At 43.0% G+C, this 27,730-nt stretch overlaps 1 protein-coding gene across 6 annotated transcripts in view; it reads right to left on the reverse strand.

The window, feature by feature from the left end:
• Nucleotides 1-27,730, reverse strand: part of si:ch211-51c14.1 (protein kinase C and casein kinase substrate in neurons protein 3) — a 63,051-nt gene that overhangs the window by 16,013 nt on the left and 19,308 nt on the right. For 3 of the 6 annotated variants that reach the window (XM_048617464.1, XM_020535666.2, XM_048617463.1), the window contains exons 2-5: nt 18,593-18,722; nt 12,082-12,238; nt 7,749-7,984; nt 4,637-4,792 (exon numbers count right to left, since the gene is read on the reverse strand). In XM_048617464.1, the coding sequence (XP_048473421.1) occupies nt 4,637-4,792; nt 7,749-7,984; nt 12,082-12,238; nt 18,593-18,652 (609 nt within the window). In that variant the 5' untranslated portion in view covers nt 18,653-18,722. Of the gene's footprint in view, nt 1-4,636; nt 4,793-7,748; nt 7,985-12,081; nt 12,239-18,592; nt 18,723-26,208; nt 26,311-27,730 lie in introns of all 6 variants that reach the window. The other 3 variants (XM_048617461.1, XM_048617460.1, XM_048617462.1) reach the window with 3 other exon arrangements.

Below are 27,730 nucleotides of genomic sequence, written 5' to 3' on the forward strand. Positions count from 1 at the left end.
TCGAGAACGTCCTCAACCGTGTCTCCCACATTTCCCGCAACTCATCCCTCACACCTCCTCCCCGCAATAACAACCAAAACAGAATCCCCCTCGTCCTCACGTACCACCCCACCAACCTCCAGATCCAACGCATCATCCTCCGACACTTCCGCCATCTGCAATCCGACCCCACCACCAAAGACATCTTTCCCTCCCCACCCTTATCTGCTTTCCGGAGGGACCACTCTCTCCGTGACTCCCTTGTCCGCTCCACACTCCCCTCCAGCCCCACCACACCCGTCACTTTTCCCTGCAACCGCAGGAAGTGCTACACCTGCTCCTACACCGCCCCCCTCACCCCCATCCCAGGCCCCAAGAAGACATTCCACATCAAGCAGATCTTCACCTGCACATCTGCCAATGTGGTATACTGCATCCGCTGTTCCCGTTGTGGCTTCCTCTACATCGGGGAAACCAAGCGGAGGCTCGGGGACCGCTTTGCAGAACACCTACGCTCGGTTCGCAATAAACAACTGCACCTCCCAGTCGCGAACCATTTCAACTCCCCCTCCCATTCCTCAGACGACATGTCCATCCTGGGCGTCCTGCAGTGCCACAACGATGCCACCCGAAGGTTGTAGGAACAGCAACTCATTTTCTGCTTGGGAACCCTGCAGCCCAATGGTATCAATGTGGATTTCACAAGCTTCAAAATCTCGCCTCCCTCTACCGCATCCCAAAACCAGCCCAGCTCGTCCCCGCCTCCCTAACCTGTTCTTCCTCCCACCTACCTGTTCTTCCTCCCACCTCAAGCCGCACCCCCATCCCCCCCCCTTGACCTGTCCGTCCTCCCTGGACTGACCTATCCCCTCCCTAACTCCCCACCTACACTCACCTTTACTGGCTCCATCCCCGCCTCTTCGACCTGTCTGTTTCTTCTCCTCTATCCATCTTCTATCCGCCTCCCCCTCTCTCCCTATTTATTTCAGAACCCCCTTCCCCTCCCCCATTTCTGATGAAGGGTCTAGGCCTGAAACATCAGCCTTCCTGCTCCTCTGATGCTGCTTGGCCTGCTGTGTTCATCCAGCTCTGCACCTTGTTGTCTCAATTCTATCGTTACCAGCCTCTTGTAACTGAACTTTGTTGTTCATATGGATAGGCAGAGAATTGGGAACTCTGAAAGAGACTTGTGTGATTAAAATGTGAAGCCTTGGTAGCTTTCTGTCAGTCTGCTAGTTAACACATTGTGCTGCACTGGTGACCTTTGGTTTGGATACATGGCATCAGAGTTTTGAAGGCCTGTGGAGGCTCATGGACCCTGTGTTGCCCCAATCCTGCACCGAAGTTATTCTTAAAATAGCCAGGTGAGGCTAAACCACAAACGCCACGTACCAAATTGGAGTAATCAAGTGTCCTATTAAGATCCCACTCCTATTCCAACTGAAGTCAACACACAAAAAAAAAAGCAACACTCAACCCCACCCAGGAGATTCAAGCAGCTACAATCTTGAGCCGGCAGCTTTGGCCTTTATCATTGACAATTTTTCTACCTGCAATTCAGGAGGACACTTCTACCTTGAGGCCCTCTCATCTGCCTTGATCGCTCCCATCTGAAACCATGGGCCTGTGGCTCTGTCATTGTAGGTGGGCTTCATACTGGCCTGATAGTTTCAGGATCCTTATTCGGATAGCAAGTGAGCTTCCCTCCAGTCATTGACACAACAATGCAAAATCATGCCACACCTACTCTGTTCAGTACTGGGCCCAGAAATGATTCCAACATTAGGTCTTACCCATTTGCTCCCGGTCTGCGCTATCCTATTTTAAGAGGGAAAATGCAGATATTTTAATCAACCTGTTCAGAGACATTATTACACACCACTGGAGCAGTTGGGACTTTTCGTCTGGGCCTTCTGGTCCAGAGGTAGGGATACAACCACTGCACCACAAGAGCCCTCAAGGGGGCGAATCTCCATTTAATGTTTGTGGAACAAGTCTGAATCTGAACCTGGAGCGTCATAACCTGCAGGGCTGCAGACCAAATGCTGGAAAGTGGGATTTTGCTGGGTGGCTTGTTTCTCAACCAGCGCAGGCACAGTGGGCCAGGTGATCTTCAACAGTGCTGTAAACCTATGATGATTTCAGATATTTTCCAATCAACTTGTTCAGAAGACATTATTACACATCTCTGGAGTGGATGGGATTTGAACCTGAACTTCCTGGCTCAGAGGTAGGGACACTACCACTGTGCTACAAGAGCCTTCAAGGGGGAGAATCTATTTTGACCCCCAGCAAATTGGCGACCCTAGATCTGTGCATTGATGGCTTGTAAAAGAGTGATGACTGGGGTGCTAAAACTGGGTCACCAGAGGGACTGCAAAGAAACAAGGACCATTTGGGATGGATCATAGATGTTATTCTCACTAACAATGCCAACATTCCATGAACAAATTAAAATATTTGCTTCAGGCCACAGTAGCAGGGGTGGAAATGTTCCCACCATGAGACGATTGAGAACAAGAGGGCACAGTTTTAAAAATTTGACAGAAGAAGCAAAGGTGATATGAGGCAACAATCTTCTATTGCAGCAAGTGATTAGGGTATGGAATGTGCTGCTCGAGTATGTAGTGAAGGCAGATTCCTCAAAACATTCAAAAGGGAATTGGAGCGTTATTTAGAAAGAAGGAGCTTCCAGGGTTACAAGGAAATGGCAGGAAAATGGTACGAAGTGAATTGTTCATTCAGAGGTCCAGTATAGACACAGTTGGCTGAATGGCCTCCTTTTGCACTGTAACAAATCTGTCATTCTGTGACCTTTGGGCTGATGAATAATTTAGCCACATTTTTTACTCCTGATTGCAAATGGGACATTGTGTTAGAGGCTGGTATAGTGGTAAGTGTCCCTACTTCTTGATCAGGAGGTCCAGGTTCAAGTACCACCTGTTCCAGATCCATCTAGTAACGTTGATTAAATTAACCATTAGTGGCTGGTATGTTTGAAGATTGCTCAGCACCTTCAGAAGTGGAGGGGAGATTGTTGCTTAGGGCAGGAAGATTTGATCACACGCATTGATCTCTGGACGTGAGTTGTATGAATGTTTAGCATCAGCATCAGGAAGAATGGGTATTCAACTCCAATTTGGGATATATGTACAGAATCTGTGGAAGTACTCCAAGAGAACGCTGTGTTAATATTGAATATTTTCAAGACAGAGGCATAGAGGTTCCTGTTAAACAAGGCAGTGGATGAGTATCAGGACTGGGCAGGAATGTAGATTTGAGATGCTGAGGTGGCATGGTGGCTCAGTGGTTAGCACTGCTGCCTCACAGCGCCAGGGACCTGGGTTTGATTCCAGTCTCAGGCAACCCTCTATGTGGAGTTTGCACATTGTCTGTGTGGGTTTCCTCCAGGTGCTCTGATTTCCTCCCACAGTCCTATGGCTTACGTTGAAGGTGTCTTATTTAAACTTCTCACAAATAGCCCTAGTTTGCTGATATCTAAGGGCACAGCTGGCATGCTTCCAGCATTTGCCCTAAGTGTGTTACTATTAGGGTGGCACGGTGGCTCAGTAGTTTGCACTGCTGCCTCACAGCGCCAGGGACCTGGGTTTGATTCTGTCCTCGGGTGACTGTCTATGTGGAGTTTGCACATTCTCCCTGTGTCTGCGTGAGTTTCCTCCGGGTACTCGTTTCCTCCCACAGTCCAAAGGTGTGCAGGCTAGGTGGATTGGCCATGCTAAATTGCCCGTAGTGTTCAGTGGTGTGTAGATTAGGTGGGTTATGAGGGATGGGTATGGGTGGGATGCTCTGAGGGATGGCGTGGACTTGTTGGGCCGAAGGGCCTGTTTCCACACTAGGAATTCTGTGTGCAGGTTAGGTGGATTGGCTGTGCTAAATTGCCCATAGTGTCCAACGATGTGGAGGGTAGGTGAGAAATGCAGGGTACAGGGATAGAGTAGGGGGATGGGGTCTGAGTGGGATGCTCTTCAGAGGGCCAGTGTGAACTCAATGGGCTGAATGGCCTGCTTCTATCTAGGTAATATGATTCAGATCAGCCATGACCTTATTGAATAGCCTACTGCTGCTGTTAGTTCATTTATTTACATGATACGATCATTACCACATTGCTGTTTGTGGGAGTTTGCTGTGCATATTTTGACATCTGCACTCCTTACATTCCAATACTGCCTGCACTAGGGACGTAAATATTGTTTAACAAATATATGTATAAACTATTAAAATTATATCATGTAACCATTTAAATGTTAACAGGTGTGTTTATTGAAAATAAAGTACTGATACATTTCTTCTTTCAGCTCTGTAGTTTAAATTATACTCACCAAAGATCAAAAAACAGAATGGATAAATCTACAGGAATAACTTTAGCCATGTCTTACATGATATCCTCAAACACAATGAATGCCTTTCCAAAAATAAAGTCTCCTTCCTGCAGATTTTTTCTAATCCGTTTTAAACATTTACTGTAATATACAAATGACCAGACCAACACTTACTGATTAACTGTTTACTATTTTAAATCCCTAGACTGCATGTAATTTGAGTCATTCTAAGGATGTGGAAAGTGATATATAAATGCAAGTGTGTTTTTTTTTCCTTTTGACATTGATGCACACAACACTCAAATTTACTTTCTCACCTTTTCTACTTCCTGGTTACACTTCTCTCTATCCCGCTGGAGTTTGCGCTGCTTTGATGCAGATGTTGCCTGGTTGGCCTTGCCACTGTTTTCGCGGACGATGGACACCCGCTCCTTTTTGCGTTTGGTGTGGTACAGTTTCTTCAGCTTCTCTGTCTGAGCAAGGGGTTTAAAGAAGATGCGCAGGTTAGTGTGTCCACACCCTCCTTGGAGAAGGGGGCATGGGCGTTTGAGAGAGGTGTACAAGAGTTTGACAGATTCAGGAAAGGTGGACAAAGGAGTGTTGTTCCCATTGGCAGACAGTACAAGAACGAAGGGCACAGGTTGAATATTTTGAGTGAGAGTTGCAATGGGAAATGAGGGGAAGAATTTTTTTTAAGCAGCCACTAGCAACGACCTGAAACTTACTACCCATGGAGCATTATGAAAGCAGAGACGATCAATGATTTGAAATGGAAATTGGATGGGTGAATGAAGGAATACATTTGCAGAGCTATGGAGATAGAACAGGGCACTTTCTAGACTGGTTTACACAGCTGGCATGGACTTGATGGGCCAAATGGCCTCCTCCTGTACCATCAAGTATCATGCGACCTGGAGATGCACTAGTGCCATAAAGATAATGAGTTCCCAGGGACAGAATGAGTTAAATAAATTTGAATCGGGCTGACAAAACATAATCTTGTGCCTTGGGACGGGGTAGAAGAAGAAAAAAAATCACCCTTGGATCATGGTGTTGACCATTAACCATCTTTTTCTAGAATAGAGCTGAGGGACTGCACTTATGTGGAGAGACTGGAGAAAGTGGATTGTTCCCCCTTAGAGCTGCAAAGGTTATGGGGAGATTTAATAGGTGTTCAGAGTTACAAAGGGTTTTGATACAACAGAGTAGAAAACATTGCTCCTATTGATCAGTAACCAGTGGAAACAGGTTGAGGTTGATTAGCAAAATAACTAAATTGTTACAATCTGGGACGCACTTCTTAAAAGAACAACAGAAACAAATTCAATAGTAACTTCCAAAAGGCAATTCAATAAACATTTGAATTTTTAAAAAATTCATGCATGGGATGTGGGCGTCACTTGCTCCATCCCTAGTTCTTCTTGAGAAGATGGTGGTGAGCTGCCTTCCTGTAATTGCTGTAATCCATAAACTATAAGTAGACTCACAGGATTTTGTCCCAATAGAATAGAAGGAATACCTATATATTTCCAAGTCAGGATGGGGAGTGGTTTGGAAGGGAACTTGCAGGTGGGCGGTATTCCCATGTATCTGCTGCCCTTGGTGGAAGTGGTCATTCATTTGAAATGTGCTTTCTAAGGGGGTTTGGTGAATTTCTGCAGTGTAACTTGTAGATGGTACACACTGCTGTTTGGCATAATTCAAAGGACATTAGGGAATAGAGCTGGGGATGAGACAAATTTGTTTTCAAAAAGCCAACATAGACATCAGGAGCTGAATGACTTACTTCTGTGCAGCAGGATTCCATGAGAGATAGTTACTTGGAAATGGTTTGTCAGCTCAGCACAGGAGAAGCTTTGTGGCCTCATGCACCAAGAGTGACCACTTGACCAACATCCCAGAAGACACCCCAGCATATGCCAGCTACTTTAATACAGGGGGTACAAAAATTATCTTTCAATGAAGTTTTCCTTAGAACAGAGAAGGCGGAGGAGGAACCTGATTGAGGTGTACAAAATAATGAAGGACATAGGGAGAAACTTTGCCCCTTAGGGGGAATCAATAACTAGGGGGACATATTTAACATAAATAGTACAATATTTAGAGGGGAATTAAGGAAGAATATTTTCACCCTGATTGTGGTGGGTATCCAGAGCTCGTTCCCTGAAATGCTCGTAGGGGGAGGAAATAGGACAATGTTTAAGAGTATTTTGAAATGATTAATAAATGATGAACATTTGAAGTGTCATAGTATACAAAGCTATGGGCCAAGTCCTGAAAAATGGGACTAGAGTAGATAGGTGCTTAATGACTGGCGTGGATATGATGATGGACCAAAGGGCCTATTTCCCTGCTGTGTAATTCTATGGCTTCATTACTGTCACAATAAAGGTTGCAAACCAGTAGTGGATAGCTGTTCGATTGGACAGAACACTAATATTGGTGAAAAGAGGGACATGTCGCTGAAAGGTTTTTGACTTGCACTCATTAGGACAGATGCAAGAATATCAAATTTCAAATGAACACCATAAGTTATTACAGATTTGAATATTGCTGCAAAGAGATACAGGTTGCACTCATCAGGATAAATACAAGAATACCAAATTTCAAATGATCACAACAATTTATATAACAAGAGGACTTTAACTGCTTAAGATGAATAGTCAACTTGTCAGTCAAATTTGACTTGCCAAGCAGTCAGCATCTGTTGTGTAATTTGTGATCATAGATGGGGAGAAACTTTTCCCCTTCGTACAGGGATCAATAACCAGGGGGCACATTTAAGATAAAGAGCAGGATGTTTAGAGGGGAATTAAGGAAGAATTTTTCTGAGTGCAAAACGGAATGCTTTGTTAACCTGTTTCCCTGCAGCAATATTCAAATCTGTAATAACTTGTACTGTCCACTAAGTGGCACCACAAACTGTGAAATGATCAGAAGTGGGGAATTTGTTCAGAATCAAAGTCACCACCATGCAACATCCAGGAATTAAAACAAATTTGTCATTGTTCATGAATCATATAGTTAAGTCCTTTAACATTTCCAGGAATGATAATTCGAGGCTGATTATTACGCCGCAGTCGAAGAATTTCACTTTCAATTATTGTGTAGGTGCTGGGAGTGGAACTAAAGCATTGGATTGAACATAGACATGGTGTTCACTGTTACTCCCTGTCCATACTCCTGTGTGAAGAAAGACAGTCTTGCACAAGATGTCAATGATGTTAACCTGCTCACACACCAATGGTCAGCTTTATTAAAATTAATAGTTCTAGTGTGGTTGTTTACTTTTAATATGGTGGGGACGTTGAGAATATGTAATGTAATGTCAATGGAATGGGTATTTTAGTGTGCACAGCACATTCCCATTTAAAGCAATAAACACTGCCCCTTATGTGGCTTGCATACACCATGCAATCTTTAACATACTTTTTTCAGTTTCTTTGTCCAGGGCTTCTGTGCTTTTCGGAATCCACTCTTCACCTCATGGGTCTCCTTGAAGCCCCCAAAAAATTTCTTGTGGTACGTCTCCCCCTGCCAGTTCCGAATCTTGGCTGTGTCCTCAGTCACCAGCGATTTCTGGATCTGCAGGTGGAGTTCACTCAGTCGGTCTGCAGAGGTAAGGAAGGCATGCCACGCCTTCAACAGAGTACCGTACATAGGACCTGGTGAGTACAATAGACAGGCTGGGTATGCTTGCTATGCAGTTAGTTCTGCTACAAACTCTGATACAGTCCTTTTACAACTTTGGTCATTAAATATCCCATCAGCCTTCTTACAGACACAGTGTGAAAATAGCAGAGGCAATGGCCTAGTGGTATCATCGCTAGATTATTAATCCAGAGACCCAGGTAATGTTCTGATGACCCAGGTTCAAATCCCACTGCAACAGATAGTGGAATTTGAATTCAGTAAAAATCTGGAATTAAAAGTCTAATGATGGCATGAATATGTTGTCAATTGTTGGGAAAAACCCATCTGGTTCACTAATGCCCTTTCGCAACAGAAATCTGCCATCCTTACCCGGTCTGGCCTACATGTGATTCCAGACCCACAGCAATGTGGTTGACTCTCAACTGCCCTCTGGGCAAATAGGGGTTGGCATACATACTGGCCCAGCCAGAGATGCTCACATCCCATGAATGAATTTTAAAAAATCATTCTACTTACAAACTGAGATAGTGCTTGTCCTACTGCTAAAGCCAAAGTGATTCCTGAGATGGCAGGACTAAGGTATGAAGAGAGACTGAATTAGTGAGAACTGTGTTCACTGACATTTAGAAGAATAAGGAGGGGTCTCATAAAAACCTATACAATTCTAACAAGGCTAGACAGGAAAGATGTTGCTAATGACAAGCGAGACCAGAATGAAGGGTCACAGTTTAAGGATAGGGGGTAGGCCACATAGGACTGCAATAAGGAGAAATTTCTTCACCCATGGAGTGGTGAGCCCATGGAATTCTCTGCCACAGAAAGCGTTTGAGGCCAAAACATTGAATGTTTTCAAGAGCGAGATATAGTTCTCAGGGCTAAGGGAATCAAAGGGTATGGAGAGAAAGGGGAACAGGAGTTGGATGATCATCCATGATCATGCTGAATGGCCTACTCCTGTCCTATTTTAAGTGTTATGTTTTTATGAAACACTTATTGCTAAGGCTGCCAATCCTGCTACAGCCAGAGTCAGTATTTAGACAGTTAGCTCTTGCATAGATAATGAAAGAAAGGACTTACATTTGTTTATATCTTTCCACCTCCCCCACCCCAAATTCTTTGTAGCATGGTGTCATTAGAATTTTTACATCTATTTAACAGTCCGCACAGAGTCATCACAAGAGAGGTATCTTCAGCAGTGCGGCACTGACTCAGTATCCTACTGGGAGTGTCAACCTAGGCTTTTTATGCTCATGTCTCTGGGAGTAGAATCAGAACTGTGCCAGTTGGTCTGGAACAATGGGGCAATTTCAGAGTGAAATCAAGAAACACTTTTTCACACGGAGAGCAGTTGAAATCTGGAACTCAATCTCCTGAAAGGCTGTGGATTCATGTTGGGGGACAGGGGGAACAATTGGAGCTTGAAGACTTGTTGGCTAAAAGCACAGAGGATATGGAGAGAAGGTGGTTTAACTGGAGCTAAGGCCCAGACCAGCTGTGAATGAACTGAAAGGCAGAGCAAGTTCAAGGGGCTAAATGGCCTCCACCTCCTCTACTGGGAAGGTCCATGGTTATTTACTTCCCTCGCCTATTACTCAGAGCAGATTTTCTCTGGTACAGTAGTTTATTTATAGGATGTGATGCTGAAGACCAGCCTGCACACCAAACTGACAGTCTTGGCCTGGCAACCTGTCCTGATCTCCAGCGGAACTCTCACGTACACCTTGTTAATAAGAAACCGGTTTCCTATTTCATGCCAAAACCTTCCTTTTTAAAGTTCAAGTCCATTTTAGCTTCCAAATCTGAAGAGACTGTTTCAATGTGTCTCTCCCACTGTTGGACAAAAACAAACGCTTGTTACTCAATATCTCTCTCTCTCTTTCACCCCCCTCTCCTTTAGCCGTCAATCTCCCTCCTCTCTTCTTGTATCTCAGTATCAATATCACTGTGGCAAATGAGACTCCCCTCTTGGTTCATTCATTCATTCACTCACTTCACTGAATATGGGTGTTCCTGGCTGGGCCAGTATTTGTTGCCTATTCCTAATTACTCTAGAGAAAGTGGCATTGCACCACCTTCTTGAACTGCTGCAGTCCATCTTGTGTAGGAACATCCAAATTGCTGCTGGGGAGGAAGTTTCAGGTTTTATGACAGTGAAGGAATCGCGATATATTTCTGAGTCAGGTATATGGCTCAGAGGAAAACATGCGGATGATGGCATTCCCATGCATTTGCTGCCTTGTCCTTCTATGTTTTAGAGCTTATGGGTTTGGAAAGTGCTATCAAGGAACCTTGGGGACTTGCTGCAGTGCATCTTGTAGATGGTACACACTGCTGCCACTGTGTTTCAGTGATGGAGCAAATGAATGTTGACGTTGGTGGATGAAGTGCCCCCTCAAGCAGGCTGCTTTGTCCTGGACAATATTGAGTTTCTTGCATTTTGTTGGAGCTACACAGATGAGTGGAGAATATTCCATTACACTCCTGATTTGTTCATTGTAGATGATAGACATGCACTGGGGAGTCAGGCAGTGATTTACTTGCTGCAGAATTCCCAGTCTCTGACTCACTGTTGCAGGCACAGTATTTTTTTGACTAGCCCAGTTCAGTTTCTGGCCAGTGGTAACTCCCAGGGTCATTGCTAAGCTATGTCCTGTACACAAGAAGCAGGACAAGTCCAACCCACCAGTTATCACCCTATCAAATCTAAACTTGATGGTGAAGGTGTCAACAATAGTAATGCCACTGAACATAAAGGGGAAATGGAAATTGTTGGAAATAGTCTTGCCCTGGCATCTGTGTGGCGCAGATGCTACTTGCCACATTACCACCCAAACCTGAATCTTTTCCAGGTCTTGTTGCCTATGAACAAAGGCTGCTTCAATATCTCAGCAGTTGTGGATGATGCTGAACATTGTTAAATAATTAGATAATATCCCCACTTCTTACATTATAACAAAAGGAACATCTTTGATGAAGGAAGTGAAGGTGGTTGCTCCATGTTTGGACTGAGGCTGTATTGATGTCAGGAGCTAAGTGGCCCTAACAGAACTCTAACTGGGCATCAGTCATTGGGTTACTATTAAGCAAGTGCTGCTTGATAGCACTGTCAGTGACACCTTGCATCACCTTACTGGTGATCAAGTGTAGACTTGAATGGGCGATAATTGGTGGGTTGGATTTGTCCTGCTTTTTTGTGCATAGGGCATAACTAGGCAGTTTTCCAAATTGGCGGTGTAGTAGCTAAACTGGAACAGTTCTGAAGCACAAGTCTTCAGCACTATTGCCAGTATGTTGTCAGGGCCCATGGTTTTTACAGTATCCAGTGCCTTCAGTTGTGTATTGATATCACATTGAATGAATCTACTTGGCTGAATACTGATATTTGTGATGCTGGGGATCTCTGTGGAAGCTGAGATGGATCATCCACTCAGCACTTCTGGCCATAGATCCATTTTTCTACTGAGTCAGGATGCTCTATTCTACCCACTTATCAGCTGAGACTCAGAGTAGCACATTCATCTCGGGAGTTTGAACATCATGGGTTCAAGCTCCACTCTTCGAAACTTGGGCACGGAATACTTGTTGACTATAAAAGCACTTGGGTTATTTTGAAGTTGTGAATGGTGCCACAGAAATTCAAGTCTTTCTTATCTTCCTTAATTGAGAAAAGTATGGACTAGTTCTAATGTTATCTGTTGGGAAGCCTTGAATGGACATCCCCTTCCATCTAGAATTGGAGAATCTTACAAAACAGGAGGAGACCTTTCAGCCCATTGTGCATGTACTGGATCTTAGTATGTTCACTACTGAGTTAAATCTGATTCTAACAACCTTTTCAGGTAGTGGCTGATAACACCCTTTGTGAAAAAAATATATATTTTCATTTCTTCTGAAGATCTTTTTCCAATGGTTTATAAATCAGTGAGCTTCTGTTCCTGACACATTTGCCACAAGGGAATAGTATCTTCTGCTTGCTCTATCCAAACCCCACAATTCTGATTAACCGTTAAATCTCCCCTTTAGCTTCTCTGCTAGAATGTGAACAACCCCAGTTTCTCCATATAATTGATTGATCTTCCCTGAAATTCACACTTCTGGATATACTCACTTGCTTCTACCAGTGGCTTCCACTTCCGTGACCAGGTTGCTATCTGCAGGGCATACTGTTTCTCAATCTTTGCTCTCTCCTGGAAACACAGGATGATGTCGTTGCAGACTTTGTAGCCATCGTCCGTGCGTTTTGTTGTGCTTTTATATTTATCTGGCTGGGAAAAGGAAATTAAAACGTTGCTCAGACATTAGTCACTGACGTAGGTGTTCCTGGTACCTATTGTACTTGTCACCCCTATGCTCGCTGCCTGATATTGGCAAGTGGTTGAATAGTTGCTTGATATTACAATTATTTTCTTTAAGGTTTTGGAGTAGATTTGTAGCTCGGGTTGTGGGTGTTGAGGTTAGTTGGCTCGCTGAGCTGGTTTGTTGTTCCGCAGACGTTTCGTTACCGCGCTTGGTAACATCCTCAGTGCAGCCTCTGATGAAGCGTCGGTGTGTTTTCCCACCTGGTTTTTAAACTCTGGGATCCGTTGCGATGGATTGCCTCACTTCCGGGTTTCCTCCATAGTGGAATGTATATGGGGTCGAGTTCAATGTGCTTCGTGGAGTGCCATGCTTCCAGGAATTCTTGTGCTTGTCTCTGCTTAGCCTGTCCCAGGATCTTGGTGTTGTCCCAGTCAAAGTGGTGGTTCTCCTTGTCCATGTGGATTGAGATGAGTGAGTATTGGTTGTGTCTTTTTATAGCCAGTTGGTGTTCATGTACTCTTGTTGTTAGTTTCCTTCCTGTTTGTCCGATATAGTGTTTCTCGCAGTCTCTGCAGGGGATCTTGTAGATGACATTGGTCCAGTCCATGGCAGGGAGTGGGTCTTTAGTTCAGGTGAGCACTTGTCGTAGGGTTGATGTGGGTTTGTGTGCCACTCTGATGCCCAGCGGTTGTAGAAGTCTTGTGGTGAGTTCGGACGTGTTCCTGATGTAGGGTAGTGTGATGAGTGTGTCAGGGTGTATAGAATCTTTCTGATGCTGTTCCTGTAGGCATCTCCTGACCCAGTTCTTTGGATATCCATTATCCTTGAACACTTGGAAGAGGTATTCCTCCTCCTCTAGGCATAGTTCCATGTTGCTGCAGTGTGTTGTTGCCCTTTTAAATAGTGTTCGCACGCAGCTTCGTTTGTGTGTGCTGGGATGGTTACTATTGAAGTTCAATACCTGGTCTGTGTGTGTGGCTTTTCGGTGTTCTTTCGTTTGCAGTTCCCCATTTGTCTTGTGCTCTACCATGACGTCCAGGAATGGGAGTTGTTTGTTCTCCTCCTGTCTGGTTAATTTCATTCCGGTGAGGGTGTTGTTTATGAGTTTGTGTGTCTCTTCTAATTTGGTCCGTTTAATGATGACAATTGTCATATACATTCCACTACGGAGGAAACGTGGAAGTGAGGCAATCCATCGCAACGGACCCCAGAGTTTAAAAACCAGGCGGGAAAACACACCGACGCTTCATCAGAGGCTGCATTGAGGATGTTACCAAGCACGGTAACGAAACGTCTCCAGAACAACAAACCAGCTCGGCGAGCCAACCAACCTCAACAATTATTTTCTTTATATAATCATAGAATCCCTATAGTGTGGAAGCAGGCCATTTGGTCCATCAAGTCCACACCATCCCTCAGACAGCATTCCACCCAGATCCACGCCCCTATCCTATCCCTGTAACCCTGCATTTCCCATGGCTAACCCACCCAACCTGTACATCCCTGGACACTATGGGCAATATAACAGGGCCAATCAACCTAACCTGCACATGTTTGGACTCTGTGAGGAAGCAGAAAGGGGTAGAATGTGTAAACTCCACACAGACTGTTGCCGAAGGATGGAATCAAACCTGGGTTCCTGGTGCAGCAGTGCTATCCACTGAGCCACCATGCAACTCCTTAAAATACAGCGTGGTGTTCTATACATCCAAGAGACAGCAGCACTTTTAAAACCTAGAAGTTTGTGCCCAGTCCTATAAAATGTCTTTGTTAATATCAAATAGGTTCTGTTGATGGATGTTAAATATCTAATGGTCGCAAATAATAGGATAAACAGATATTGGTTATTGATTAGTTAATAACATTGAGTTGCAAAGGTTCTTTGGAGCAGTGAATGTGTCCCTACCTCTAAGCCAAGAGGCCTAGGTTCAAACCCCACCTGCCCCAGAGATGTCATTACATCTCTGAACAGGTTGATTTGAAAATATCTATTGAGTTGCAAAGTGTTCTTGTGTTGCCATGATAGTATCTTTACCTCTGAGCCAGAAGGCCCTGCTTCAAGTCCCACCTGCTCCAGGTGTGTCACAACATGTCTGGACAACTTGATTAAAACAACTATCAAGTTGCAAAGCTTTTTTGTGTTGTGGTAGTGTCCATACCTCTGAGCCAGGAGGCCTGGGTTCAAGTCCCATCTGCTCCAGAGATGTGTCATAACATCTCTAAACATGTTGATTTGAAAAAAAACGAATGAATTGCAAGCAGGGGCACAACCAATCTGCTGCAAGACCGTACTTTTGAGCCACAGGATCCAGGTTCAAGTGCCATGTCAGGATATGATGGCCTCAGAGAGGCATGTAATAACATGTCTAAACAGATTGATTAACTATTGAGCTGTAAGTTTAAAAATGAAGAGAAGGGGAAGAAATATTGAGGGCTGTTTTGGCACAGAGACCTGCGTTTAAGCCCTTCCTGCCCCAGAACTGTGTAATAACATTTCTGAACAGGTTGATTGGAAAATATAAATATTGGTCGGGACCTGAAGGCTGGCTTTTTATGATATAGTCCAGCGAGATTTTTACATGAGAGTTGGATCTCCCTAAAGTATAGAAGCATTGCGAAGATATATACTACTTAATAGAAGAGGACAAGGGTTAAAGGAAAGGTTTCTTTGAGCACTTCAGTCCCAAGTGCTTGATCTTTGGGCAGTGGCCCCTATCCCTAAGCCAGGAGACCATCCCATCTGCTCCAGAGGTTTGTCATAACATGCACGGATAAGTTGATTATAAAATGGCTATTGATTGTCACTTAGTGCTCTGGCAGTACAATGACAGTGTCCCTACCTCTGAGCCAGGAGACCCAAGTTCAAGTCAACCTGCTCCATGGGTGTGTAAGAACATCTCTGAACAGATTGATTGATTAGTAAAATATTTATGTATAAATATAGAATGTAATTTGAAGAAGTGTGGACTGTTCTCCTTGGGGGAAATCTGACAGAGGTTTTCAAGAGCATGCACAGGGTGTATAGAGTAGATCAGAAGAAATTGTTTGTTTAAAAAAAAGGAGAGGTTATTGATTCAACATGACTTACAAACAAAGCAAGGGTGAAATGAGAATTTCATTTCCACACAGCATATAGGTAGGTATGAAATGTACCACATAGAAATGTGATGGAGGCAGATTTAATTGCTCCATTCAAGGGAGCATTGGACAATTGTTTGAATAGAATTTACAATATGGGGAAAATGACAAGAGATTGGCACCAGGTATTGATCTTTATTTGAAGAGCAGTGGAGGCAAGATGGACCAAATAGCCCCTTATGCCATAAGACCTCTGTGATTCAGATAGGCTTGGAAATCCTCGCATAAACCTCTCACCCAGTCCTGTTTCTGTAATCTCCTCCAGCTCTACACACCTTCTTTAAATCTGCACAGCTCCAACTCTGGCCTCTTGTGCACATTACCTTCTTTGACCCACCATTGGCGACTATTGCCTTCAGCTATCTGAGCACTAAGTTCTTGAATCCTTCCCCAAATCTCTCCATCTCTTCATCCATCTCCCCTCTATTTATATTATCAAAACACATTAATACAATCCAATTTTGTGTGTTCGAGGGTTGCCTTTGGCCAGAGAGGTGACACAGTTGTTTGATGTGCCCACACCTTGTGCAATTGACCAACGAAGCGATGGCATTGATTTCTTGGACGGTGAGTGCTGAGTCAGTGTGAGTCCTTTTTTTTGGGAGGGGTGAGGTTTGTAGGGAACCAGTAATTTGTCTTGCAGACAATGGGGTCATATGGCCATCATTTACTCCTAACATTTTAGCGTGGTTAAAATGTGTGGTCTGAAAACATTGTTAATAAATTATCTGAACCTTGTTGAATAGAAGGAAATTTTGAAACTGTTTGGGAGTGAACTGGATGGTGGGACTAGCAGTGCCACAGTCCTGAGGAGCCAAGTGTCTCCTGTCTGCACTAGAATGTTCAATGAGGGTAAATTTAACTTCTGTTACACCGTAAAAATCCATTAATGACATGAATTTTGTGGTGGAAATGACAGTAAAACTGAGTGTGTTCAGTGTCATTACTCCATTACAACTGACAGCAACTTTTGTGGTCCACATGTGCAGAATAACATGGAAGTCCAGAGGCTACGGTCAGTGGTTGTCCATACTTCCTGACTATCTGCTGTTGAGGTACCTCCAGCCGCAATCAATGAATAATCAACCAGATAACAAGAATTTCCACTTCTTCTGTGCTTCTCATAGTAAAGAGCCCTTCTAATAGTTACATCTTGTTGAATAATTTGTAGCTGCATTTTAACAGCATACTAACTTCACAATAACTGCTAAGCACGCTCACTGACCTTGAAAAGCTACTCTTATGTTTGTGTAATATCAAATTTATCCACAGAAAACAAAATATATTTAATAGAACATTTTAAGCCTGCTTTAAATTTAGATTTAGATTTTATTGTCACTTGTCACCTTTGGATTAATCTAATCATAATCATTTACAGTAAAAATTTTCATTTTGCAGCACTGAAGCAACTCCGATACCCCAAAGACTTAAAAAAAAAAGTTAAATTTTCCATCTTTAGTCAAGCGTGATTTAAATCTGTTTATTTATGTTTTCTTGGTTTGATCTTCTTTCCCTTTCTTTAGCCAACAGTTCGTGTGGCTGAACTGTTTGTAGAATGTAACAAATACATCTCTGTAACCAGCCTGAAAGTGGTGCAGAAGGGAAACTCAGCATGACAAATGCAGAGCAGAATTTGTTTTTCACATCATCCATCCCTTTCCCTGCTATTAATAGCAATATAATTATTGCTTTCCCCGCTGAGCCTCAGTTACAGAAAACAAAGACACTCTCTATCAGCTCTTCCTTTCTGAGACACTCAAAAGCATCATTTCGTAAGTAAATGCACATCTTTTCCACTGCTCCTGCTGTTGCTGCTGTAGTGACTCCCCAGTAACTGGCATCTTTTCCTTAAGGCACCGCTCATTCCCAACATGTGATACATCGTACAAATTTTACTGTTTTCAGAGCACGGAACCTAAAAAGGAAAGATATCGACAGCTTTTAACTTCCTGGAGTTTGCTGTGATTTATTTGATGTGATTGGCTTACTTGCTTGCTGATATCACTGCTGCTGGATACCTGGAGATCCTCTGACCAAATTCATACAGGCATTGGAATTGGGGGAAAGCCATAGAGTCATCGTCATACAGTCACATAGCACGGAAACAGACCCTTCTTTATGGACAGCCTTTTTGGAAGTTACCAGTGACTGACCTTTGCGGTGACTGCAAACTCCAGGCCAAAAACAAATCAGCTACCCATTTACACCTTGTCTCACTTCTCCTCTCATGTGACTTTAGTGAAAGTCAATCTATCAATTATCACTTCATTGAATGGATTTCTCAATATAATAGAACATTCCCCGATCAGATGGTTAAATTCCCTCCACTGTAGTTCAGGTCACATGTGCTGTTAGTTCACACATAGGCCCTTTACTCCCATGGTTTTCCAGGTGGTAACTATAGTGATAGTAATGAGGTCAGCCAGCTGGACCTCAGAATATGAGCTCCCTGTTTGGGGCTGTTAATCTGGTCCAATCAGGGAGCCCTGGCTGACATATTAAAAACGATGATAGCATCAGAGATACAAGCACTCTGGTACCTGTCTCTGAATGAGGCAATACTAAAGTGAAGGAATGTTCGTGTATAAATAAAGAGTGAATTAGAGTTGGGATATTGGCCTCCACCAAGTTATTTTAGTAACGTGTTTCCCCTCAGTAAGCATGTTCAGGGATTTCAATCAATTGTAGTTAATTGGTCTGCTCTTAAGAGCTTGAGAAACAGAAGTAGGAGTAGGCCATTCACCCACTCACTGCCCTACCATTCAATACGATCATGGCTAATCTGATATAGCCTTTACTCCATTTTCCTGTCTGTCCCTCATAACCTTGACTCCCTTGTCAAACAAAAGTCTGCTGTCTTAGTCTAGTTCTCAGTGAGCGCAATAACTATCCAAACAGAGATCATTCATTTGCATTCAGGAATCCAAGTTTTTATTGCTGGTCCTTGACTGAGGAAGACGGGGACTATTTATAGTTTTCTGACTACATCCCCAGTTAAAGTCCAGACTTGGAGCTTTCTGTCTGTATAGTATAAGTCTTCTCCCTATTTGGATTTTCTGGAGACTTTTGTTTTAGAAAAACTGTCTGAACAAAATGATGAATATAAATCACCCCCCAGAACTTTTTATCGGAGCAGTGTTGCATACTAAGCATAAGACAACACCTGATCATATGAAACTCACCATCCAGAAACTGTTGCTGGTTGCTGCTGACCCTGGGGCATCACTGTATTTCAGAGACATAGCAGCACAGTCTTCTGGCTTCTCTTCCTCTCACGCACTGTCTCGGTCTCTTTCTCACATCAACTTTCTTCTAGGAGTCAAGAGAAAAAGGATTTATTGTTTGAGAAATGCTTGTAGCTTCCATTTTTTGGCTGTTGAACTGGTGTATTGTCAGTTTTATAAGATGGGAAAAGTTCACATGTTAGAATATGCGGGAAGGGAACCTCTTCAGTTCCTGCTTCATTGCCTTATAACATATAGTTGTAGGGTCATACAGTCATACAGCACAGAAATAGACCTTTTGGTCCATGCCGAACATAATCCCAAACTAAACTAATTCTACCTGCCTGCTTCTGGCCCATATCCCTCCCAACCTTTCCTATTCATATATCCATCCAAATGTATTTTAAACATTGTAATTGTACCCACATCCACCATTTCATCAGGAAGTTCATTCCACACGCGAACAACCCTCTGTGTAAAAAATTTGCCTCATATTCCTTTTTTTAATCTCTCTCCTCTCACCTTAAAAATGTGCCCCCTAATGTTGAAATTCCCCATCTTAGGGAAAAGACAACTACAATCAACTCTATCTATACCTCTCATTATTTTATAAACTTCTATCAGGTCGCCTCCCAACTTCCTATTAGTCATATCTAGTGTATAGCGAGGTAGGTGTCTCATGCTTCAATGAACGTAACTCAGTCAAGGTGCTTTTGGTTTAGATTTGTAAAGAAAAGCTTGCATTTATGTTGCACCTTTCACAATCTCCATGGCCCAAGGTACTTTAATGTGCAGTACCTTTGAAATGTAACTGTTGTCATGTAAAGTCACTATAGACCCAGAGGAACATAGGGCCACTTTCAAGGTCTTTTCCCCAGGGGAGGGGAGTCCAAAACTAAACGGCATAGAATAGAAGCCCTGCAGTGTGGAAACAGGCTATTCAGCTCAACGAATCCACACCAGCCCTCTGAACAGCATCCCATCCAGACTCATCCCCCAACCTATCCCTGTAACCCTGCATTTCCCATGGCTAAAACATCGAACTTACACACCTCTGAACACTATGGGTCAATTAGCATGGTCAGTCCACCTAACCTGCACATTGTTGGAATATGGGAGGAAACTGGACCACCTGGCAGAAACCCATGCAGGCACAGGGAGAAGTGCAAACTCCACCATGACAGTCATCCGAGGATGGAATCGAACCTGGGCCCCTGGCGCTCCGCTAACCACCAAGCCACCATGCCACCTAAAGGTGAGAGAGGAAAATTTAAAAGAGACCCAAGAGGCAACTTTTTCACGCAGATGGTGATGTGTGTGTGGAATGAGCTGCTAGAGGCTGGTACAATTACAACATTTAACAGGCATGGTACATGAATAGGACAGGTTTAGAGGGAAATGGGCCGAATGCTGGCAAATGAGACTAGATTAATTTAGGATATCTGGTTGGCATGGACAAGTCTGGTTCCGTGCTACTGTATATCTCTACAACTCTATGATTGGTGGTGCGTTTAACCTGAGGGTCACCATTCCTAAGACAAGGGATAAGGCTGAAAAGTTGGGACCTTCATAGTGATCTTAGCAGTACAGGAATTGCACTCCTCACATAAGTTGGCATCAGTCTGTACAGCAAACCAGCTGTCCAGCCAACTGAGCTAGCCAACCCCAACTCCCACACCTCAGCAAGCTTCACCAACAGATATGTAGCAGCAACCCAAAATAGTATATTTTAGTTAATATCTTTGAGGAATCAATATTTCCCAAGGGCAGAGAGTAGCAGTCCTTGACACTTCTTTGAGATGGTGCCCTTTTGCATGCATCAGGAAGGACAGTTGGGGCCTTGGTCCATTCCAAGTAAAGGCATCTTTGACAGTACAACTCTCCCTCAGTACTGCAGCTTAGATTTTGTGTTCGAATCACTGGAACCAGTTAGACTAAGCAAAGAGTGGAAAAGATTTGCAGCTGAAATAGATGGAGATGGGTACTTTGAATATAGATCACTTAACCAACCATATCACCATTCATGGGACTGGTTAGGTGCATGGGTCAAGATCCTTGTACTCCCTCCCTAAGAGCACAGTAGATGTACACTGTAGGGATGTGTAACGTCACTGGACAAATAATCTGGAAGCCTACTTTAATGCCGTATGGGTAGGAGTCTGAATCCCACTATAGCGACTGGTAGAATTTTAATTCAGTTAAATTTGATTGATTAATAAAAGTAATGGTGCCATTAAACTATCATCCATTGTTGTCAAAACCCAGCTGTTTCACCAATGCTCTTTAGAGAAAGAAATCTGCCATCCTTACCCAGTCTGGCCTACATGTAACTCCAGATCCACAGCAATGTGGTTGCCTCTCAACTGACGTCTGAAATGGTCCCAAGCAGACCATATTTCAAGGGCAGTTAGGGATGCTCTTTGGTCTGTCCAAAACTTGTTGGTCTTCCAGAGCAAGGAGTTAACCTCAACCAAGTGTTGCAGACTGACATGTTCCGAGGTCCAGGACTATGTGCTGAGGATGCACTAAAGCTTGTGCTGCCAAGGCACAGTGGATAAAAACCACTGTCTGAGGTCTTTCTGCTGGAGTTAAATGGTAGTCCATTCAGCTATTGGATCCTCCTAGTGCCTCAAATGCATGCAAATCTAGTCTTGATGAAGTAAGAGATATTTGTTTTATTTGGATAGAGACAAACTCCAATGTTTGCTTTGCCACTGTACAGAACCGAACAGTGTTTGTGACTATGTACATATATGAACATATTTTGATGACTAAAGTATATTTTTGAAATTAAAAAAAAACAATTAGGGATGGTCAACAAATGCTGCCTTTGCCAGAGACACCCAAAAAGGCTTTTAAAAAATGGATTGCAGTCGTTCACAAAATCAGCTCACCATCATTCTCTTAAGGGGCAAGTAGAGATGGGCAGCAAATGCAGGACATTGCCATCAATGCACAAGTCCAAAGAAAGAAAAATAAATTCTATCCATGGTCCTATTTGAGGTGTGGAATTTAGATTAGATTCTCTTGGCACCAACATCCTGAACTAAATATGTCTTTGTAATGTAATACGGGTGTGATTCAGAGCAGGCTCTCTGTTTATTATCCTATCTCAAAACCCCAAACTAAGAGTAAAAACCAGTGTAATTGTCTTCTAGATTCACCTTAAAGAGTGTTCAGAATCAATAGTAGTTCACCCCTTGATTTTCTTTAAAAGAATACAATCCAGGGATTGCAATAGATCCTCTGGCAGATTAGAAAGGAAAATAACCTTCAAAAGGCACTTTATCTCATCCTCAGGATGTCCTGGAAGGGAAAAACTGCTTTGACTGTCAGGAGGATCGGAAACTAAAGGAAACAGATTTAAAATAATGGTCGAAAGAACTGGAGGACAGAGCAGGAGAATCCTTTTGCTTTATAATTAAAACACAGCAGATTGTTATCTGGAAGACACTGCTTTAAAAGGCAGGCCGAAACTGAACTAGGAGTGACTTTCCAAAGGAAATTGCATGAATACTTAGAAAGGATAGAGAAGGAGGTTATAGGGAATGGCAGGATGGGGAGAGTAGTGGTATATTAACTGGGAGGAGGGTCACAATACAAGAGAGTTGAAGAACTGAAAACACCTCAAACAATTTGCAAGCAATAAGCAGCAGAGATTCCAGCTAAGTGGGGAATCCAACAATATAACAAGAAATATTTTATTATTGATGGGATCATTGTTTCATTGACCATGTAAGGAAATTATTCCAATTTTTTTTTATCATCAGGAGTTAAATTTTTTTCAAATAAGCTCGTCCATTTTCCACTTTGCAAGAGAATTGGCTGGGCTTGACTATAACAGAAGGCAAGTTATAACAATGTCATACACCACAGTAGAATTTCTTTTTCTTGCATGGGATGACGGAGGGGAGTGGTGGGAAATCACCAGCAAGGTTAGTATTTGTTGCCTATTCCTCTTTGCCCTTGAGAAGAAGGTAGTGTTGTAAACTGAACAATTGTCACCTTGAACTGTCACACTCAGTTTGAAGGTTGTGGGTTCAAACACCAAAACCACACCTCTCCTTCCCCAAATCCCCTTTGTTGATCTGTGGCTGCTTTTTACTGTTTGAAGGGTAGGATTTTCCCCCTCCCAGTTTCCTGGCCAACATCTTTTGCCTCAACCAACACCACCAAAATGATGATGATCTGGGTCGTTACATTTGCTGTTTATGGGATCTTGCTTTGCCAACACTACGCTTCAGAAGGAATTTATTGACCTTGAAGTACTTTTGAGATGCCGTAAAGATGTGAAAGGTGCAAGTCCTTTCTTTGACTGTTGACCCCGTTCATTAAGGAATATTAAGTCGCTCAAACTAACAGAGTCATTATCTCTGACTCACATTTTACGCTGTTACATTTTGGTGGATAAGTTACTGCAAGCCACTCAATTTGACCAACGAGCAATACCACTCTCTAATCCTTATGCTGGAAAACACCAATCCCCTGTTGTCTTTTCTTGTGTGTTCTAAGGATCTGAGAAACATAATATGGTTAGGGAGTTGCCCTTGAAGTTTAGTCAAGTTTCTCATTAAATAGTTTACGTACTCATTATGCACTCAATGTACTCATTTATCCACACACACCCTACTCACTGGTTGTGGTAACACTGCTGTCGAAGGCTGGACACACCAGATAGATATGTTGGAAGGGGGTGGGGATACAAGAGGAAAGAAGTCTTTTGCTGCAATTTTACAGGGCTTTGGTGAGATCACAACTGGAATACTCTGTACAGTTTTGATCTCCATACTGAGGAAGATTATACTTGGCTCCGAGAGGGCGTAATGAAAGTTCATTAGTTTGTCATTCCAGGAATCAAGTTTGTCCTTTGATGAGAATTGAGTTGACCAGGCCTATATATATTGGAGAATGGAAAAATGAGACATGATCTCTGTGAAACATGGAAGTTTCTGACAGGGCTATACAGGGTAGTTGGTGAGAGGCTGTCTCCTGGAGAGTCTAGAATTCGGGGACACAATTTTGCGACACTGGTTTGGTTGTTTAGAACAGAGATGAGGTGAAATTTCTTCATTTAGAACTTGTGACTCTGGAATGCTCTAATCTGATGATGACTATAGTATTGTATTTTGTTCTTTCTACCATCCTTCAGTATTTTTCTTGAAATAATCGATTGTAAAGTTCATCTCGGTTTAGTCCTTGTCCACAATAAATGTTGATTTTTCATTAATTGATCCTTTGAATTGAAATACCACAAAGGTCTCAGGGGACTTTTTTTTTCTATTCATTTGTTGGATGTGGGCGTCGCTGGCTGGCCAGCATTTATTGCCCATCCTTAGTTGCCCTTGAGAAGATGGTGGTGAGCTGCCTTCTTGAATCATTGCAGTCCACCTGCTGTGGGTTGACCCACAATGCCATTAGGGAGGGAATTCTAGGTGTTTTGCAGCATAAGGATTAGAGAGTGGTATTGCTGTTTAGTTAAAAGCTCTTTGGCTTGCAGTAACGAATCCACCAAAATGCAACAACGTAAAATGTGAGTCAGAGCTGATGACACTGCCAGTTTGAGCTGCTTAACATTCCTTAATGAACAGGGTTAACAGTCAAAAAACAGAAAGGACTTGCAGCTTTCACATCCTTAGAGCATTTCAAAGTGCTTCAAGGTCAATAAATTCCTTCTGAAGTGTAGTGTTGGCAAAGCAGGATCCCATAAGCATCAAATGTAACAACCCAGATCATCATCTTTTTGGTGGTGTTGGTTGAGGCAAAAGATGTTGGCCAGGAAACTGGGAAGGGGGAAATTCCTACCCTTCAAATGATAAAACGTAGCCACAGATCAACAAAGGGGTTTTGGTGTTTGAACCCACAACCTTCAAATCGAAGGTGGGAGTTCTACACACAACCAAGGTGACTTGACAAGGGTAAATTTGGAAAGTTGTTTCCCCTTGTGGGAGAGTCTAGGACCAGAGGGCATAATCTCAGAAAAAGGAGTTGCACATTTAAGACAGATGAGGAGGAATTTCATCTCACAGAGGGTTGTGATCCTGTGGAGTTCTTTAGCACAGAGAGCTGTCGAGGCTGGCTCATTAGTATATTCAAGGCTGGGATAGGGATTTTTTTAGTCAGTAAGGGAATTGAGTTATGGATAAAAGGTAGAAAAGTAGAGTTAAGGATTATCAAATCAGCTATGATTTCATTGAACAGTGAGCCAGATTCAATCAGCTGAATTGCCAGCTTCTGCTTCTACGTCTTATAGGCTGTGGATGCTCAGTCATTGAGTCTGCTCAATATTGAGACCAATAGTGTTTTGGATTTTAAGGGAATTAAGGGATAGGTAGAAATGTGGAGTTGAATTCAAAGATCAGTCATGACCCTACTCAATGGCGGAGCAGGTTCAGAGGACTGTATGATCTACTCTTTACATTTTTTGGTGATCTCCATTAGGATGATAGATCAGCCATGATATGAAAATGGCAGATATTAATGCAGACAACTATGAGACAGTCACCAACAGCTGTGACCTCTAAAAGTTGACTGTTCAGGGAGGCAATGGAAGAAACAGGAAGAAATGGATAGCTCAACTGACCAAGGAGAACATCAATATAAATAGAGGCCAATGAAACATACATTTTCTTAGCCTGCTGTCTTCATCTGCAGCAAACGCAGAAGGGACAACGCTGCTAGAGTGTAGCACCTGAGCCATGTCAGGTGATGTTTAACACAGAGTCATACAGCATAGCGTAAAACAACATCTCACAAGATGGAAGGCTGCTAATGGAAGAATGAAGGTGGACCAGCACCATTAGAAGCATTCACGTGTGAGGGAGGGACCAATAAACCAGGCCTCTCACTCCAGGTTAACCATTCACTGACCATCTGCTGAAAAATTGCTCCTGTGTGTGAATATTGGATAAGGACAAGATCGGGGTGAGGCCATGATGATCTCCATTTTTCTATCGGCCTCTGACACTCACTGCATTAACTGACCTGAAAGATGAGAGGGGGTATTAATAACAAAGGTAGCACACTTTTAAAGTGAAAGACAGGAGGTTTAGAGGGGATTTGAGGAAATCCTTTCTCACCCTGAGAGTGTTGAGAATCTAGAATGCACTGCCTGGGAGGGTAGTTGAAGGGGAAAAACTTCACAGCGTTTAAAAAGAACTTGGGGTGAATACTTCAAATGTCATAACATTCAAGACTATGTGCCAAGTGCTGGAAAGTGGGATGAGTATAAATTTGTTGCAGTTTTGGCAGTACAGACTCGATGGACTGAAAGGTAGCTTTTGTACTGTATGGTATTATCAACTATTTCTTCTGGAGTATCATTGACTTAGAGGCAACAGAGTTTAATGAAAGTAATGAAAGGGTTGTATAACATTCCTGTTGATAGATTAATGAGGACCGAAGGACATGAGTTTAGATTATGCAATAGTAGGAATGGATTGGGTATTGGGCAGTCCTACCTTAGAGATCAGAGAGCTATTACTGGCTAGTGTGATGGATACTGGGTTTCTGTAATTAACTCCCAGTTAGGGCAGAGGTCAGAGGGTAAGCAAGGGAGGCTTAATGGACTCACTGACCTTTCAGAGTCTCTTACTTTGACACGCTGATTGAGAAAGTAGTGTCTGCAGCTGAACGTGTAACAACATCATCATCGGCACATTGTGGGGTGGTGGGGGGAGCTGGATAGAAGGAAGAAAATTGAGGATGAGCATTTGTGAGGGGGATTACAGAGTTATCAGTGAAGCAGGAATTTGATGCCCCACCCTGCAACTTCAATTAAGGAGCCCTTAAGTTGACACACCCTTTACAAGATATCAACACACCACTCAGGAATGCAGAGCAGTATTTAATGTATTTTGGAATGTCATGTTGATATACCATCCCTTGCTCCACTTCAGGCCGATGTTGCCAGCTTTGCATGTTTAGCAAATAGCCATAAATAGCTGGGATCTCTTGCCTTTCATTAACGATATTGAGAGGACAAACTGCTTGTTACCAGCTGTAAGGCAACACCCGTCAAGCCAGCAAACATGGTTTCTGCACCACCTTCTCTCACATCTCCAATAAGATTCAAATCCTTTTGTTTCTAACACTGAATAACTACATGCGTTGTGGCATGACTCTGTTAATGACCACCATTGAATGTGTCGCTATGGCAATTGAGCAGTTGATGTGAGTACCCCAGCTGTGCCCTACTTGTACCCCAGCTCCCACCCAGGATCCCCCACTGTCCTACAATTGAGAAGCTATCATACTTGGAAGCACCATTGATTTTTATTAGGTAAGGGAATTGAAGAGCTATTGAACCAAGCTAAGTCGATGGGGATAACACATAAATCAGTCCTAACCTAACTGATTGGCAGAAAGCCTCAAAAGGCTGAATAGCCACTTTCTGATGGTCTAGGCAGACAACTGTGCCACCCAGTGATGTACCAAAGCCTATAGAGTAGGATGACCCACATTCTAAGCAACCCAATCTCATCTGGCTGTTGCTTGGAAAGGCATAGCTAACTTTGACCCCAGTTGGGTCAAAGGAAGTGTGTCAAGGGTTTCTCCTCATCCTATACCATAACTCTTGCAGGAACATACACATCATATGGTGATGTGGGATCAATTTCAGATGCAACATCCTTTCCCTATCTGCAAGCCAGTAATCTCTGTAAAGTGAAGAATAGAGATATGTACACCACTATACGCAAATAAACCATATTCTGTACTTGTAGTCACATCCCTTAATGAGCAAGTGCTTTTACAATTTTTTAAACTTTCTTTCATTGAACAAAAACAAGATCAGCATTCATGACTCATTCCTAATTGCCATTGAGAAGGTAGTGATGATCTACCTTCTTGAACCACTGCTGTACATGGCTGAAGGTTTACTTATTGTGCTGTTAAGGACTGAGTTCCAGTATTTTGACACAATGATAATAAAGGAATGGTAATATATCACCAAGTCAGGATGGGGAGGGAAACTTGCAGATGGTGGTGTTCCCATGTGTCTGCTACCCTTTTCTATTTAGATGGTATTCTTTACAGCCGTAGAAAGTGTTGCCAAAAGAGGCCTGGTGAGTTTCAGTGCACAGTAGTGGAGGGAGTACA

Source organism: Rhincodon typus, chromosome 37 (genome assembly GCF_021869965.1).
Source record: "Rhincodon typus isolate 14 chromosome 37, sRhiTyp1.1, whole genome shotgun sequence".
Taxonomy (NCBI): Eukaryota; Metazoa; Chordata; class Chondrichthyes; order Orectolobiformes; family Rhincodontidae; genus Rhincodon; species Rhincodon typus.